At 33.7% G+C, this 18685-nt stretch overlaps 1 protein-coding gene across 3 annotated transcripts in view; it reads left to right on the top strand.

Moving 5' to 3' along the window:
- LOC149788953 (isocitrate dehydrogenase [NAD] subunit gamma, mitochondrial-like) overlaps positions 1–16394 on the top strand; it is a 42929-nt gene extending 26535 nt beyond the window's left edge. Inside the window, exons 9-14 of one of the 3 annotated variants that reach the window (XM_089975104.1) lie at positions 212–358; positions 1276–1370; positions 3379–3439; positions 4811–4896; positions 8638–8690; positions 14479–16394. In XM_089975104.1, coding sequence (XP_089831230.1) covers positions 212–358; positions 1276–1370; positions 3379–3439; positions 4811–4896; positions 8638–8659 — 411 coding nt within the window. In that variant the 3' untranslated portion in view covers positions 8660–8690; positions 14479–16394. Of the gene's footprint in view, positions 1–211; positions 359–1275; positions 1371–3378; positions 3440–4810; positions 4897–8637; positions 8707–14478 lie in introns of all 3 variants that reach the window. The other 2 variants (XM_089975105.1, XM_089975106.1) reach the window with 2 other exon arrangements.
- The last annotated feature ends 2291 nt before the right edge of the window (positions 16395–18685 follow it).

Raw genomic sequence — 18685 nt, 5'->3', positions numbered from 1 at the left:
TCTATGTGTAATCAGATTTTAGCTTCATGAGACAGTTTGACAGTGTCTCTAATCCGGAACACAGAGAACTTGATTTTGGATAAGATCAGATGCAAAATGCAAACAAACATTACACATAATGATGGAGAAAAAAACCCAACTAACAAATAATACAAATTAAATATACATAACACATATAATAAGGTCAGAATTATTGTTTGTACTCTTACAGATGGTGTCAAAACCGCAGCAGTTTGATGTATTGGTCCTACCAAACTTGTATGGAAACATCCTCAGCAGTATTGCTACTGGTATTGTTGGTGGTCCAGGAGTTGTAGCTGGCCAAAACATTGGAAAGAATTTTGCTGTGTTTGAACAGGTATATAAACACTAATTGTACTAGTAAAAATGTTGTGTTTTTGTATCAATTGTAATTGGCAAAACAAAGACATGACTTTCATACTGGCAGTAACAACTACTTTGTCATCATCAACAATATTTAAATTCTATGCAACAATATTCAGTTTTTTTTATATCTTCTATTTCAGTTGCTTTATTCATTTGAAAAACTGGTAGAAATATTTTTGTATGACTAAAGTTTGCATCCTGATATGTTAGGATTTCCTCTCTGGCATGCATAAGCAGAAAGGTACACTTCATAAGACTGTTCACAGGCTAGACACAGCATTGTTTTAATAGATTCTTCCTTACAAGCATTTGTTGAAAATGTTTTTTTTGTGGGTTTTAACATCATTTTCATCACATTATTGGCTATATAATGTTAAGGAAATGGGAGCCAAATGCCTTTCCCAAGAACATACAGAAGCAGCTGACTTGGGCTGGCCTTGATGGGTATTGAACCTGTGCATTTATTGGAAAAGAAGGGAAAAAGCATGGATTATATAATCTTAAATAGAGCTAAACTTTGTTACCTTTCTTTATATTATATATTTATATTTGTAACAAGGTTTTGAAATTTTCGATCAATCCTGTCAGGCATCTTCAGGAAGAGAGATATTTGAGGGAAATGAGGCCATTGATAATTTCAGTTGTTCATGGAAATGGTTACTTATTTGATTCATTTCTTTGTTTTATTTTTAAGATGTCAGACCTTTTTTTGTTTAAAAATTCATCATATCAACATTTCCATTTTTCTTATTTACCTTATTTATTATATTGGAGAATATTTTACTTGCAAGAGTCTTTGCAAGATTATTTTCATAACAAGAAACAGGTTTTCCCTCAAAAAGTGAATATTTCCAAGAAAAATCTAGATTTTTAAATATTTGTTTACAGGGTTCTAGAAGTTCAGGAAGAAACCTAAAGGGAAAGAACATTGCCAACCCGACTGGAATATTACTGGCAGCCTGTGATATGTTGGACTACTTGGGGTAATATTATAGAAGCATAACAATATCTTTGTTTCTTTCATGTGATCTTTTTTTCTCCCTTTTTTTTAGCCTTCTGTCTAGTTTTGTATACTCATCTTCAAGTCTCCCTCTCTCTCATCTAATATATACAAAAATCTTGTTAATTTGTAGTATATGATTCAAATCAGGCCTAAGATTTATTACTTAACATGTGAAGAAACATGAAGTGTAAGGTATTTTATGTAAACTTGAATTAAATGTTTTGAAATGGAAGTGATGGGTATCTTTTTTCTGGACAATAACTTAAGTTCTCCACTATCTAAAGTTACCAGACTTTGTTGATGGCTTGTGCTGGAAGGTAAGGAAGAACCCTATCAATTTGGTGGTCAAAAGGTCAAAGGTAAAAGTCACTATGACTGAAACAAGAAAAATGGTTTCTGCACAATAAAGAATTCAACATCACATACCTAAACCAAACTTTCTGTATAGCATTTAATTATGGTAAGTTTGAACCCTATCAATTTTTAGGTCAAAAGATCAAGAGTCAAGATCACTAACTGAAAGAATGAAAAAAGGTTTCAGCATAGCAATAATTCTGTATCACATACCATGGTCAGATCTTGTGGATGGCATGCACTGGAGGAAGTAAGAAGCCTGACCTTTTAGGTCTAAAAGGACCAAATATCAAGGTTACTGAACAATATGTTCTGCACAATAACATTACTTCTACATTACATATGTAGACAAGAATTTTTGGGAAAAGGTGACGGTTTCTGTGATTGAAAAAAAGAAAATATGGTTTCTGTTTAAATATTTTGGTTCTTACTGATGTACTTTCACCAGAGTTTGTGGATGACTTGCATGTTGTGTATAAAATGGAATGACAAGAACTCAAGGTTGAGGTCATTGATTGAAATTAAAAAAGGATTTTTGGCATAAGATTTTTGGTTCTTGACTTTAATAGTATCTTGACCAAAGTTTATGGATGGCTTTCACTTCAGGTATGGACAAAGCCTTTAGAGTTGTGGGTAAAATAAAGGTCAAAGGTTAGGGTCATTATGGTGCAAGGGATAATGGGTTTTGCAAAATAGCTTTTGTTCTTCAGTAATTTACTTCATCAATGCATTTTTTTAAAACTTAACCTTTTGTTGGCACTACATAGCCACTTTTGTGCTGCAGTGCATGTCCTTGATCAAACTTTGTGGATGGCTTACATTTATAGTAAAGAATCATATTGATTCTGGGGTGTGGATGTCATGGTCATGGTAAGTCTAAGAAGAAAATAATAGTTTCTGCACAGTGAGTTTAGTTCATAACCTCATACCTTGACCAAAGGTCCAATTTATTATTACCCATTGATCAATAATAACCAGAGTCTACCATGCCCTTCAAGTGCCTATTCAACATGGGGCAGGCATATAATGTGCTTTTCACAGTAGTCTTGTTTGAATTTGATTTACTATTTGTGTGTCCAAATTGCATAATTTAAAATTTTTGAGTGCAAAGAAACAGGTACATTTCGCTCCAAAAAATGAAAATATACCATTTTAATTGTATATTTTGCTGCAGAAGCTTTCAGTTTAATGATAAGTATTGCTCTATGAAAAATTACCATATTTGCTTATGTGTAACATATTCCCAGCTGTAAACAGCATAGACCCTGATCTTTGGTGGTATATAATGCTTGCATGGCATGGTCCATGTATTTGATCCTACTTTAACTTACAATTTCAATGAACAGAGTAGGTTTTGGTCTGCTGACACATTATGTGACACCAGATCAGGACAGAGGCATTTATAAGGTCAGCACATGTGACAGCAGATCTGGGCAGAGGCCTTTATAAGGTCAGCACATGTGACACCAGATCAGGAAAGAGGCCTTTATAAGGTCAGCACATGTGACAGCAGATCAGGACAGAGGCCTTTATAAGGTCAGCACATGTGACAGCAGATCAGGACAGAGGCCTACATCAGATCAATACATAATTTACGTAAGCAGTACAGTACAATGACTTTTCATTCTTTTCAGTATTTACAAGCATGCCACATTGATAAGAGAATCTGTGATGGCTGTTCTTTGTGAAAGGATGGTAAGTATAGTATAATTATTTAATTATTTAATTCATCAACAGTAAAAAATAGATATAAATACATATCGGGGTTTACAAATGGAAATCTTGCAAATATTTCATGATTTCTAAATTCAACATATCAGCCATTTTCCAGCATGGCAGTTAAGTACCTAACTTCAGTCCATACAGAGAGGTAAGTCTTCTAATAATCTTTACTGCATTTTGTTCTTTAAATGTTAGGTTTAGTCACCTTGATAATACTTGGCTATTATCACCACTGATACTGATCAAGATGACAAAACCTAACAGCTGCAAAGAACATCATTGTTCAAATCAAGTCAGCATATTTTCTGGTTATTATACAGCAAGTGATATGTTAGTCAGCAAGGTTTCTCTCTCATAGATGACAAGACATATTTGAAAGAACACAGAGCCGTATCCAGTGATCATGTGACAAGCTCACTTCCTTGGTAAATACAGCATTTCATCTACTTAATGTGAGAGTGGGTATAGATAGGTTGTTGCAAAATGACATCAGTTCTCAGTTTATGTGATGAAAACTCAAGGTTTCTATATTGTATCTTCAACATTTGATGATGCACCAGCACTTGTGAAAAGCGAAAGCAACTTGACTAAATTAAAAAAGGTAGAGTTTAACAAATGATATTGATCTAGAATATGACTACTATTGCTGAAAATAGACAAACATTTAAGCAACAGAATTTGATCACCTTAGCAGAAAATATCCTTGTACAAAGTCCTTTCAGTGTTCAATAAATGCTGGTGCGTCATCATTCGTGGAAGAAGATACAATAAAGAAACCATATGCACTTTTTATCACATAATTATATAATCAAAAGCAATTTAAAAAAAATTGAACAGCAATGATCCTTCTGATCTAGATTTCATGGTCACCTGCTCTTTAATGTATATATCTATTAGGCAGATAGCAGGTAGGTAGGTGATATCAGACCTATTTTTGACCTCCCTGATAACCTAAGTGGTTAGAGCATCCACCTTGGATGCGGGAGGTCATGGTTTCCAGCCCTGGCCAAGTCATACTAGACACTTATACAAATGGTTCTGGCAGCTGCCTTGTTTGATGCTATGCAATAAGAGATTAGTGTTAGTATTGGTTGGCCTGGTGTCAGACTTGGTGGGACATGATGCCCCAGTGTTAGACATCAGTATAAACTGCCACACTGTAGACGTAGCAGTATGACTCGGATTGTTAAAGCTACATTAAAAATCCAAAACACACACACACACACATTCAGACCTATTCTGACCACCTGCTAGCAAGTGAGCCAATTTAAAAAAAAAAAGATATGATACATAATTATTGGTTTTGTGCCAAACAAAAATAATTTCAACAATCTTTCCTTTAAGGTCCACACCCCTGATCTGGGTGGCCAGGCCTCCACCTCAGAAGTTATCCAGGCTATAGTAGAAGAGTTAAAACCCAGAACCACATGGTAAGTTACAAATGGAGTAAACTGAAAAACCTCCCAAAGCCAGATGCTGTGTCAATCAAAATCTTTATAGAGCTGGCAGATTTAAAGAGGATTGATTATTACAAGAACAACCTTATGGAAGCAAAATATACAAACAATCTGCAGAAGCTTGGTTTACAAATGGACAGTGCACAATTTTACTATAATTCTCAAAATTGTCCTCAAATTGAAATTTTACATAGTTGCTTATAATATTTCAGACAGTGTCAATAGTTTATCTGACGTTGAGTGGTAGAAAGGATGGAAACCCTCTTTCTTGCTATAAAATTGAACTCATTTCAAACTTTTTCATTTCGAAACAAAAGTAATTCCTCAGATTCCAGGAAGTTTCAATATAGTTTGGAGATAATGAAAAACTTTAAGGAAAATTCAAGATTTTATTACTATTTTAATTCCAGATGATGCTGAATGATCTGTGAAATAACTATTGTTTACAACCTTTTGGTGAGAAAGATATTCAGAAATCTCAGTTTGAGGAAGAAATCAACGTGTTTAGTGAAACAGTAGCCAGTTCAGGAAAGTTCTGTAATATGCATGCCAAGATTTTTTTATAAAAACAATGGCATTACAATGCATAAGAGTTTTTAAAAAAATTCAAAGAATCAACTCTCCTTCAAGTATTGTTTATCACTCTTAATCACAGATCTAACAAACGTACTATTGATGCAAACTTTCAAATCCCCATTTGATGTGCATATGATAAGATATGTCATGATTAAATAGCTTTTAAGGTAGTAGACTGCTCAAATCATTTACATACAGAAATCATTCATAAGAAGTTGAAGATACGATCATAATGAGTACATCAAAGTGAAAAAACTTGGTGTCATCAAACTAATTTGGTCACTGTAGGCATCATTAGATCTGATTTTTAGGCCTCAAGGAGATGATTTTTCAAAATATTTTACATTTTTAATCAGATTTTAAAATTATTTTTTAGAGATATTTTGAATGGTATCAGCTTTTTAAAAGGAATGAAAATTCATAGGTCACTGTGCTCGAAATAAATCTAGTGACTTTTTCATGCAGAACTGTGGACAATAACATACTGAATGAAGATATACAGATTTAAATGTTTTCTTCTATTTAATGGTGCATATGATCAAATGATTCATTTTATTTGCTTAACTGGCTGAGTGAGCTTATAGTAACGTCCTTTGTCCATTATCTTCTGTCAGATGCAATTTTCAACTTCTCAAAAACTGCTGGATGGATTCTAACCAAATTTGGCAGAGTTCATTCAGGCTTGAAGGCTTTAAAGCTTATATAAATAATGCTGATCTGCAGTCAAATATGGCCTTTACTACAAATAGATAAGTTTTTAAATAACTTCTTAAAAAATGCAACCTGACATAAATGCCTTTTAAGTTCTGTAAATGATGTTGTTAGATATAACCATTGTTGCTTAAAAGAGAAAACCTTCAAATGACTTCTCAAAAAATGCTGAAAAGTATTTACCAAATTAACAATTTCTTGGCATGAAGGCCTTTCAAGTTTGTACACTGATGCTGATCTGTCATCAAGTATGGTTGCTATAAATAATAAATAGAAAAAGCTTTCAATTCAGCAAGCATCATACTAACCCTCTGCATTTGACTTTAAGTAAATGTCAGCCAGATAAGTGATCTCAGGTCCACTGGGGCACTTGTTATTAAAATGAATCAGTTTAGTAAATAGATTTACAACTCATTGTGATTGCTTATCTACAGATTTATGTGTCCAAATGGCATTCAAGTCTGAAAGCAAAAAGTTTTGATACCTTTTTACTGTATCTTGTAAAATGACTTGCAGAATCTCCAAAGCTGTTTAAAAAAGTAAATATATCATTCTGATAGTTTTTTTTCATCAGGTTATCCTGTATTATTATCCTATATTATTTAAGGTTGCCACAGCAGCTGTCTTGAAAATATTGTTACTGCTATTCTGCCTGAATGAAAGGTCATCAGCATTCATATCAACAAGACGTTTTATGAAGTGTAGTTGGCCTAAACAAAAATGGTACCAATTTGACAGCCAACATGGCCATCATGGTGGCCATCTTAAAAATTTCTTTATCACTACACCTGGATGGATGGTACTATCAACATGGAGTTTTTACCAAACAGCTTCATATAATGTCTAGTTGGTCCCTAATGAAAATGATGCCAATCTGTCAGTATGGCCTTTTTGGCAGCCATCTTGAACATCTTGTTATTGCTTCTTTTATTAAATGTAAAGTCATATCAACATGGTGTTTTAGCAACAAAATGGCTCATGGTGTCTAGGTTGTCATTGAAGATTTTTCCAGTCTGACATCCAGTAGCCATACATATGGCAGTGATCTGAAAAATCTTGTTACTCTTTTTGATTGGATGGTTGTACAGCATGGGGTTTTCATTGATGGACTTATGATATTATTTTAATGAAATCTTCATAAATATTAAACATTCTACATGGACAGCCATGGGATTGGGAGCCATCCCACAAACTACTTCTTATGATGTATTTGGTCCTAAATGAAAATCATGCTGATATTTTATCTAGTATGACCTCTGTGATGGCAGTTTTGAAAATCTTGTTATTGCTGCTGCTCTGGAATGGATGGTCATGTCAACATAGGTTTTTCTACCTAACACTTCTTTTGATGCCTAGTTGGTTGTAAATGAAAATGGTGCCTATCTTACATCTTTTTGTTGCTCAAGAATATCAGAGATAGTGTCAGTAATCAGCAGTTAAAAAGAACAAATGATCTCATCTTTGATTCCTAGAATATCTTTTTCAACCGTTAGGGTGTTGATCCCTGTGAGGGATTTGTGTAGATACATTGCCTTGAAACTTGGTAAATACAGTGATTGTCACCTGAAGATGTGTGTGTATGGACAAAGCACTTTGATGCAATTTCAGTTATAGGTATTGCCCTTTTTTGTCTTTTATAAGTAGGATATAATTTTGTTAGTGCCCCAAATTTGCTGGATTGCGATACAACTTTATAAATATTATGGTATTCAACTAAAGATGCACATTTCAGTGAATCACTTTGCTCCTGCATTTTTTGTTACTGTTATTACATTTTTGGAGGTCTTTTTGCTTAATTCAGTGTATGACACAATATTGTTGTTGTATCAAGTCCTGCAAGTTTTAATATATTGGTCACCACTAGTAGATGCAACCATCAACAAATCACTTTTTTTAAACACCATTTGTGTTAGAGCTATTGCCCTTTATAGTTTAATGCAGTATATGGCACAATCTGGTTAGCTGGTCCATCAGCTTGTCTTGCAGTTTGTTGTTTAATGGATTGCTATGAAACTTGGTACATGTTCTGGTCATCATTTAAAGATATACATATTGACAAACCTTTGTGCTCCCGCGCGTTTTATTGGAGTTGTTGCCCTTGTTGACTCACTGCTTAATGCAGTGTATGACAGAATTTGATGACTGCAACTACTATTGCAGTGCAAATTTGTACATATTGTCATCATCATCACATATGCATGTTGACAGATGCTGGTTCTCTATTTTTAGAAGAGTTGTGGGGTTTGTTTTTATCATTAGATTCATTTGCATCAGGGGGTAGAATGCAAGAGGGGCGGGGGCATATTTATATGTGCAGATGCTCACAATTCCTCAAGTTAAATGGTAGGTTTTCTTTTTTCAGTTTGTAAAGCTGATAGTTGCACATAAAATGGTTGATACTAATGATTAAAGTGTGATTCTTTTCAGGCTGCATGGAAACATTTATTAATATCAATGCAATCCTTTTAGTTGCATTGCTGGTGAGTGCTGTGAATGGTAATGCATATCACTGAGTTATTATCTCAATTTGCTTCTAAATATTGTATGTGGTGTCTAGTAGTATTAAAACAATTTAACACAAACAAATTATTAATGCATTTATTTAATGGTTAGCTTTTCTGTATTTGTTTGCAGTTGCTCATTAATTATGCTATATTTAGCAATTTAACATATAATATGGAATTAATTAATTCTGCATCAGGAAATCTGTAATAGCAAGGAAGTTTATATTTTTATGAATTTTATCATGATTTGACAATTATGTTTGCAGAAAGCTTGAAACCCTAAGCTAATGACAACCATCAGTTAAGTGTTGTTATAAACATTTTGATTACTAAGCAGAATATGGCCTATTTGTTGATAGATATGACTCTGTGGTAGATATATTTGATGCTCTGCATGTAAAATACAATTAGTGCAGGAAGTTCCTATGGTCTGCTTAGGCTTCACAGACAAATTTTGAACATTTAACTATTTTAGCATAATCCTGTCTTGTGAGCTCTTTCAATGACTGATGAAATTCATTCACCTAAATTTTCTTATAAAGCTGATTGCTTCCTGAGCTGGTAAATGACTGAGGGAGAACAAGACTCTTCTGATTCATTTCCACCAACTTCAGGGCCATTTGTTTCTCTGAAGGGCTTAAATGTTTGGTTGTGTTAGGACAGAACTATGTATATTAAGTCTGATTCATAGTTTGTTTAAGAAGAAATGTCTTATTTTGAATGATATCTTAAGAGTGATTTTAGATCTCACAAAAAGGAATGGGAATTTGTAGATTTCTGAGCAGATATTTCACACATCCAACCATAATGCTTCCGACATTGATACTATTCATTGAATATGAAGGAAAGTTCTTTGCTTACAAAAATCCTGTCACTACTTTCAACTACTTATGAATGTATTGTTGCAGTACTTTTAATTGGTACAGCTGAACTGCCTCCAGCAATATTAAAATTCAATGATGATATAATGAAGATCACCAAGGCAAGATCATGATAGTCTGATCCATGTATTGAACCAGAGAAAGAGTTTGGGAAAAGTGATCAAAGTAGAAGAAACAAATGATAAAAATAATATATTTTGTTACTACTGTGACAGTTCAGTTCATATGTAAAAACAACTTTTTGTATAAAAAATTGGCATTTTTGAGTAGGATATATATTTTGAACAACTCATTAGTTTAAAACTGCTTATTATTCCTTCTTTGTTGTTTATTTTTCAGCTTGATAGTAGCTATTGGTGTTTGCTTATTTATATCCTTTTATATATATCATGGTGTTTTGTTTCAGTAATTAGAGTAGTTGCATGTAAACTTTAATTACATTCATGTGTAATCACTTGCATGTTTGGTGCTGGCACTTATAGTGGATCATACTAAACAGTTTATCTTCATCTATAATTCTAATCTCTTGTATGTCAGATGGTAATAGAAAATTAATGTTATAGCTAAGCTAAGTGGTGTCAAACTTCAGATCTTCATCTATAATTCTAATCTCTTGTATGTCAGACAGTAATAGAAAATAATGTTATAGCTAAGCTAAGTGGTGTCAGACTGTGCAGTTATGGAATGCACAGAGAGGTTTTAAAGTCAACAGAATACCGGTGTGAAAATCAATTTCTTCAGATAGTACTTGCTGTTGAATCTTATAAAGTTTTTAACTTTAGATTTAAGTCTCTCCCTGTCTAATGGCATATTATCCATTCTCTATTTACCAAATATAGGTTGTATTACTAATAATAGTAAAAAACTTTATGATCTTGCTAAAATTAGTATACATTCATACGTATATTTATATTTGTCAAGAGAGGCAACTCACTTTTAGGTACATTGTTAGACTTTGTAAGTATTCAGTCTAGATTAGCAAGCCAATAACATAGGCTGCTAACTAGGAAAATCTGTGTCTTCCAATAGATTTGTCATTGACATTTGCACAACAGGGACATCATCTGCATATAGATATTTTGGACAGTTTCCTCTGATCTGCAGTGATTGGTTGGTAGCTTCACATTGGCGTGGTGCATAATTGTGGAAAAATAGTATAATTCTCAACTTTCATCAAGATGGAAGGCAGTAGTTGTCTGTAGTTTCACAAGCACCAGAAGTGTGACTCAGTTGTCACTTAAATGATTAGGCCTGATAGAAGTTATGTTCCTTGGATATTGTTTCACTAATTACTAGAAACAATTGTAGAAAATGTTTTAAGAGGAAATTCCCACAGTAATTTTTCATATGTTTCAAATCTTAATGTAAATTCATTTATGACATGAAAAGAAAACTGAAATAATATCATAAAGATTATTTTGAGTAGTATGATGGTTATTTAAAAAGTTCTGAAGATTAGTGTGCTTTACGGCACAAAGTTCTTTATTTGTAATCAGTATGTCTTTGCATCCACTTGAGGTTCTCCTGTTGCACCTCTGTATACTTTGTCAGCCTTATTATCCAGTTAATAAATATCATTTGGTATGTTGTTTCTTTTCACTTGAATAATACATTTCCAACCACACTGAAGTTTTCAAATCATATCCCAAACAGCAGATCTTTGATAATGGGATTCAACCAGAAATCACATAGAGCTGTATGGCAGATGTTGCAAAGTTTGGCTGCTGTTCTCAGGTATGTCTGTCATGATGGCTTAAGCAACAGTGCAGTCATGTGGTAAAAAGATATCTCAGGTACTGGTACATAGATGGTTATTCAGTAATGTTCCATAACTTCTGAGAGCACTTTGAAGGCATAAAAGTGTTCAGTTACACAAGTAGAGTTAGAAACAGCTAATCAGATGACCAGTCCTTTTTTTTGCATTGAAACATAATGCCTGTAAAACTCTATTGACAGTTCAGCTATTTTGAGCAATTTGTGGTCTCTGCTTGTTTACTCCAATCTAAACTTTATTCCTCTCTCAAGTCCATTTAAAAAAGGTAAATGCATGTTTCATCACCTGTCATAATCTCATTTAAATGCCTCTGGCTATTCATTTCACATTTGCAAAGCAGCTGTTTGGTGATTTCAACCTGCATCACTGTTCTGATCAACTGTAAACAATTTCAGGACCCATTTTTCACTCATCTTTCTAAGCTTCAAATGGTTCTTCAATCTGTTAAAAGCAGCTGACAAATTAATACCTCTGATAAAAGAAAGATCTTACACATTTGTCCCCTAGACAGCAGTCACTTACTGCTCACTGATCGTAGAAAAGTTTTCCACAATGCGGTTCATCTTCCATGGATTTATGACTATATTAAATACAATGAATCCACCAATGAGTTGTGTTTTATGACTGGATCCACATACTTGATCCATATTAGCCTTGATGTCCGAGTACCCTAAGAATGCCTGGATTTTACAGCATGATCCTTGCTCAGTGTCAGAATTGTTCTTTGACAACATTTTCTGATTGCTGTGGTTTACCTGAATCAAGAAACAAAAGTTATAACAAAATATTCAGAACTTTTTAAAAACCCATCATATGTTTACAATAGTAAAAAGGGTAATGGTTTGCAAAATCTCTGAAAGTATGCTTTTGTATGGTATATGATGTAAATTAATATCACACCAAATCTCTCAGTGCATTCATCCATTTAGTAATAAACACTATTTAATGGAGCTAGTGTAATTAATGTAGGTTTTATGAAAATTAACTTGTGTTTAATTTAGATTTTGTAGATTTTATGATTTGCCAGTTTAATGAATTATTTCAACCACCTTGTGGCAGTTTTTCTGGTTTACTAGTATCCCCTTGAAATAAGAGATAACAGTTTAGGTAAAGTTAATTTTGAGAAGTTATCAGATACCATATAACTTATATAACTGGACTACTCTGGTGGCCTAGTGCTTAGAGCATCTGCCTCAGATGCGGGTGGTAGTGGGTTCGATCCCCAGCTGAGTCATACCAAAGACTTACAAAAATGGTACTAACAGCTGCCTCGCTTGGCGCTCAGCATTAAGAGGTTAGTGTTAGGACTGGTCAGCCTGGTGTCAGGATAATGTATCATGCTACATGTTTGCAGCATGATGCCCCAGTGCTAGACATCACTATAAACTGCCGCACTGGAGACATCATAGCAATATGACTGAAAAAGTGTTAATGCTACATTAAAAATCCTAATCACAAACACACACACACACCATAAATAACTGAGCCTAACTGCAAACTGCACATATCCAGATATGCCATTGCCCAATGTGCTGGTAGATCCAAGTCGATGTATTTTATTAATTATAATCAGTAGAACAAACATAGACCATGATCTGCTGGTGCATTATGCAGTGGCAGGTCAGAGTCTGTCATTTGTAGTTGGACTTCTAGTGAGCATAAATGTTACTCAGCGATAACTATGATGGCTGTCTCTCTTTCCCTTTCTCTTTCTCAGAATTTACAGCTTGTCTTTTTGTTTCCTGAATTGTTTAAGCCCACAACACATCAATGTTTTAGAACCACTGGAAATAAATAGCTGCACATTTAAAATTCCAACTTGCCAATAAATAAAGCAACAGTAAATACTGAAGTGCTTCAGCAATTCAGGCTCTTCATAGTTTGTTAGAGTATTTGATGTTTGTTCCTATCATGGAAGAAAAAAGCTCAGTGTGTTTGTCTTTACTATTACAGAAAGTCAGCCACATGACACAGTATAGTCTGTATTTTTGCCTGTACTGTTAAACCCTATACATTCAGATAATGTGCTGTTTGTGTGGTGCTCCATTACATTATTACTTTTATATATGTAACTGAATTCAGTTACAGTGTGTCTCTTTAATCACTTAGTTTACAGGACTTTGCCATTTTAGTTTAGCCTAGCTCTGGTGCCCATTAGACTTGCTTTGATTAGTTTCTTTGAATAGAATGCAAAAAAAATACCACTTTTTTCTTTACAGTTTTTTAATAAAACAATTAATTTTCAAAAGCAGTGGGTTAGATAGCATTTAAAATGGTATATTTGTATTAATGCCAGTGGAATCGCATGTATGATGCCACAACATACCATTTTAGTTATATAATTCCTCACCTTAAAACTGTGCAGCTAATCAAGTACATTTGTTAATTAGATAGCAAAATTTCATTTTAATTATACTTGTACAGTTGTTCATCACTTCCTACTTTATGGTCATTTTTTTTAGCTACATTGCCAACACCTTGAAACTGACAAGTTCATTTCTATAAGGCATCAATTTGATTAGATTTGAAAGATGTCAACATTTATGATCTTTAAATAGCATGTCAACATTTATGATCTTTAAATAGCATATAAATGTAAATGTTTCATTCCAGACAAAATGATGTAATAACAAATGTCAATACATAGTTTTGACAAGCGTAAGTATATTAAGGCTTTAAGCAAGGTGACATTTTGTACCATGAAATTGTTCACAAAGTAAACAATGTACTGGCTTTTGTTGTTGTGGGCTTTATAACACAGTATTGGTTATACCATACCAAGGAAATGGTAGCCATATGCTTTTCCAAGGACATACTAAGGACTGGACTGGGTGGGTATCTAACCTGTGACCTTTGGATTACAAGTCCAATGCTCTACCAACTGAGACTGGTACTATATGATTGGAAATTTAAAAAAAGATTTATTTTAGCTGGAGGTAGTTCTTATGTGTGTTATTTAACCTCATTATTACATTGTTTTAATTTTAAAAGTCTTTTTTGTCTTACTTAAACATAGCTGTATGTGATGTACCTCATAAGGGCATGATTTTTTTTATTGCCATTTAATATTCTTGAAGAAACATACTAACACTGAGATATTTCTTTTCAGGGCAAGAAACAATTGACAGACTTTCCACAGATCTGATGTAAAGTGATCCATGCAAGGTTCATCTTCCCTGATTATAACAGTTTTCTGTCAAGTTCCTATCAACGTTTTTGCTTTTGCAAAATGTTTCAATTGCAATGTAATCTATCCATAATTCTTGTACAGGAAACAAAGTTACCTCATACACTGTTTATCACTAAGAGACAAAAGAATTCAGAAGTATGTATTTTGCCATATCTATCAATGAAGCCAAAGAAAAACAGATCAAGCGTATGCTTTCCATATGTATTTAACTAATGAAAGAAAATTTTGCAGGCTTTCGTCCATTACCACTAGTCAGATCTGTACATAATAGACATTTTTGTGTAGGAGTTAGATAGATATGATCAAAGCCAGTTCAAACCATTCATCCTTTTTCTGTTCATACTATGAGCATGCCTCTGTCATCCCCCCATTTCTTAAGATACTATAAAATCTGGATATTAAATGTAAATGCTTATATTTTGGAAAATGTGAGCATGTGTTTTTGTTATTTATATTGTGTATTCTCAGTATACTTGATTAACTTGAAGAGCTTGCCTCATATATTTTCATGCTGAAATCTTGTAATGCAAATTTGACAAATAAAAAGCATTTGGTTACTCTACATAACAGGGCTGAGACTAGCTTGCAGAGACAGTGATATGCTTCAGTTTGACAAGTGTTGATATGTGCAATGAACAAATGTGAAGGCTGGCAAATTTGATTTCTATAATTGGTGCTTCATATTAAAGAAAACATTGTTAATGCCACAGGTATATATGTTATGTCTGTTATGCAGATTTCTCACATGAGATAATGTGCAAAATATTGCTTTATTGTTCTCACAAAAGGAATAAATTCCCCATTAAATTTGTCTTCATTGTTAGATACCTCATAAACTGGAGTGGCAACTTCACATATCATTGAAAAATATCAGATTTTAATATGATCGTATCACACAAACATAACTTTTATTATATTACTTTGTAGACTTGTTCTGGGCATCATGTGTGATAACAAGTTCAAATAATCTCTCTAGCCGTTTACAAAGATTTGCAAAGTCTTTCACATTTCACCCATTTCATGTCATTGTATTATGAATAGCTTTGTATCCCTGATTGGTTTAAAAGTATTTGTCTACATAGCTCTATACATTGAGAATATTTCAATAAACTGTTTGTAAGGTAATCAAATAATAATATTGGTTATTTGTACCAGTATAATCTGAGTTTACACTGAAACTTTCTCTTGTGCATGGTTCCAAATCATACCCAATTTTTAGGTCGCTCCATAATTAAATTAATGTTTTGGCATTGATATTTTTTTTGTTGTATAGGAGGAAAGCTTAAGCCAACATAATTATACTAGTTTCAGTGCTATTAGTACTTGGCAGGTTTGTAATTTCATCAGATTCAGACTTCAGACCTACTTTTGTACATGTTTTTAAATTTCTTCAGTCTTTACACACAGCAAGATACACCTAGTGAGTAGTACAGTGTGACTGTACAATACTTTGGAAGTTTGATTCTTTATTCCGAGTTTAGAAAATTTGTAATTATATACAGTTTATAAAAATGGAATAGTGAGTAGTTGGCAAATAAATTCACTCTACATGCACTATTCTCCTTTTCGCTAAGTAACTATTATGAAACCTACTTGTTTTTGAAAACAGTTGATAACCATAATGTTAGAATTTGTATTCAGGTAATAAATATTCACATTGACAGTGTCCGTTTAATGCTGGTGAAATCTTTGGACAAAAGTCTTGTTAAAATTTGCATTATATCAGAACTGTAACTTTTTATATTTTGTTTATTTATTTCAAAACTGCTTTTGGATTGGTCTTGTTTAGTTAATATATGAAATGTTGTAAAATTAATTATAAAGCTTTGATCTTTCTTGTTTTGTTTTCTTTGAGTGAAAATTCACTTTATGTAACTATGTATTGGCAGCAGATGGTGTATCATCATCCCTAAGGCCTGTCAGGCTGATATAATGGTTCATTGTTAAACTCATAAAATCAGCACCTGCTGCAATAGAAACAGATGATGTTGTATTGGTCAAAGATTAAAAAAATGGACCAATTTATTGAAGAGGAGTTTAAAGTCATTCACTCAGCATCTAGAGTTTTAAGTGCCAATGTGTTGCATGGAAGCGTAGTAATGGTCTGTTACCCATCAGCTAGGTTACACAGTGCCTGTGTGGTGCAAAAGTCCACATCAGATCAAGCTAATTTTTTGTTGTGTTTTTTTGTCAACTCAATGGTTTCTCTTTTGTGATAATCATTTGTTGTTGCCATGTTCATATGCCTGGTTCCTGGGCAAAGGTTTACATATTTCAGATTATTATTTTCTTATTTTCTCTATAACTTGTACATATTATGATTTTCCACTTACCTGTCAGGATTAAAAAGAATGAGTTGCACCAACGTGAGACCATTTTGCAATCTGGCATATTATGTCATTGTCCTGTCCAAGTGTTAGTTCCTTTAATTATTTATAGTCAAGCCTGTTTCAGCAGTCACTCGAGTTCAGTGGTCACCTAGTCACAATGGCTATTCTAATTTAACCCTGGCAAATTTTCTATATAAATGTCATGTTATCAGCAGTCACCTGTCTTCCATGGGCAGTGGCCATGTTTCATAAACCAAGCAGTGGTTTCATCCAGCCTTCTGTTGTAAATAGCCTTGTGTTTCTTAACCAGGCAGTGGTTTCATCCAGCCTTCTGTTGTCAATGGCCTTTTGTTTCTTAACCAGGCAGTGGTGTCACTCAAATATTCTGCAGTCGGTGGTTTCACCTTGCCTTTGGTGATCACTGAAGCATACCAGCAGTGATTGCTGCATGTATGCAAATTAAACTTCTTTTGTTTGACGAGCAAGGCACCATAAATATTAGGTATATTACGTGAATCGATGTTTACATGTTTCATATTTCGATTGTTCTTACCATAATCTGGTATTTTTCCTTGTTAATAGGATGAATCTGTTATTTTAAGATCTCAAATCAAAACAATCACCAGTAATTAAAAAAAATACAAATAGAAGTACACATAAGTGATATCCCTTATGGTTTAGGTGCTGCTAACACCTTCATTCCCAAATTATCAAAAGTTGCAAACAAAAGCCAACTGACTTTTGATCTCAGTGAGTTTGTGCAACAGTTTAAACCATCAGTTGTTTAACGTGTGAACACGTTTTCATACCCAGTTATACAAACTGCCCTAATACAAGTCATTCGTATGTTTCACAATTACAGGTAAGCTGTCAGTAATTTTATTTTGGAGCCATTTCTATTGAGGAGATAAAAGTATGTGTGAGAGAGATGTATAAATAAAAGCATGCACACAGCTGTATTTTTGTTGACTTGATGGGGTTGGATGAAATAATAACAGTGATAATACTAATAATAATCAGGGCCCCCGAGTGGTCTAAAGCGCTGTCCATTACAGATCACTGCCATCTCTCCTCTCTGCGCTGGTTAGAGTCTCTGATTCAGCCAATGTAGGTATGTGAGAAAGCTTTGCTAGTAGCTTCTTGTGGGTCAGTGGTTCTTTCTGGGTTCTTCGTCCACCATTAATACTGGCCGCCATGTATAGCCTATCGTGTACTGAAAAATGGCGTTAAACCCCACAACAATAACAACTACTACTAATAATCTAATGCTGTTTGGTTCATAGTATATAAATTCATCACAAACCTAGTTTGAGACATGAACCTGCCTTCAGAGTTCACCTGTCTACAAAGGCCATCGCTGCTTTTCCCATGGTTGGCTGCTGTAGACAGTTCTGACTGAATATTTATTCAAAATAGTTTGAAAAAGATAAAAATGCATTTTAATGAAACATTCTTAAATACTCCATCCCCGCAAAAGGTTGCAACTGATTTTAAAACAATTTTTTTAACTTATGCATTTTCATAAACCTTTACCCAGCTAAACAGGCCTTCATTTTCTTGCATGTATTAAGAAGGTAAGCCAAAGATGTCACTATTTGGGCAGTGACAGCATTGGTTCCATCACGTTAAAAGTTTTTGATAGATGAACTAGGAATACATCAAGGCATGGAGATCAGTGAAATAATTGCTATATGAGTGATTATTTTGCAAAAGGACTTTATTGCAAGTAACCATTGTGTTTAACAAAATGTGATGATGTATTCCAAATGGATCAAATCTATTTGACAAGCACAGGA

Source organism: Sinohyriopsis cumingii, chromosome 11 (assembly GCF_028554795.1).
Source record: "Sinohyriopsis cumingii isolate HCF-2022 chromosome 11, ASM2855479v2, whole genome shotgun sequence".
Lineage (NCBI taxonomy): Eukaryota > Metazoa > Mollusca > Bivalvia > Unionida > Unionidae > Sinohyriopsis > Sinohyriopsis cumingii.
The sequence above is the reverse complement of the archived record's forward strand: the minus strand, read 5'-3'. Positions and strand labels throughout refer to the sequence as shown.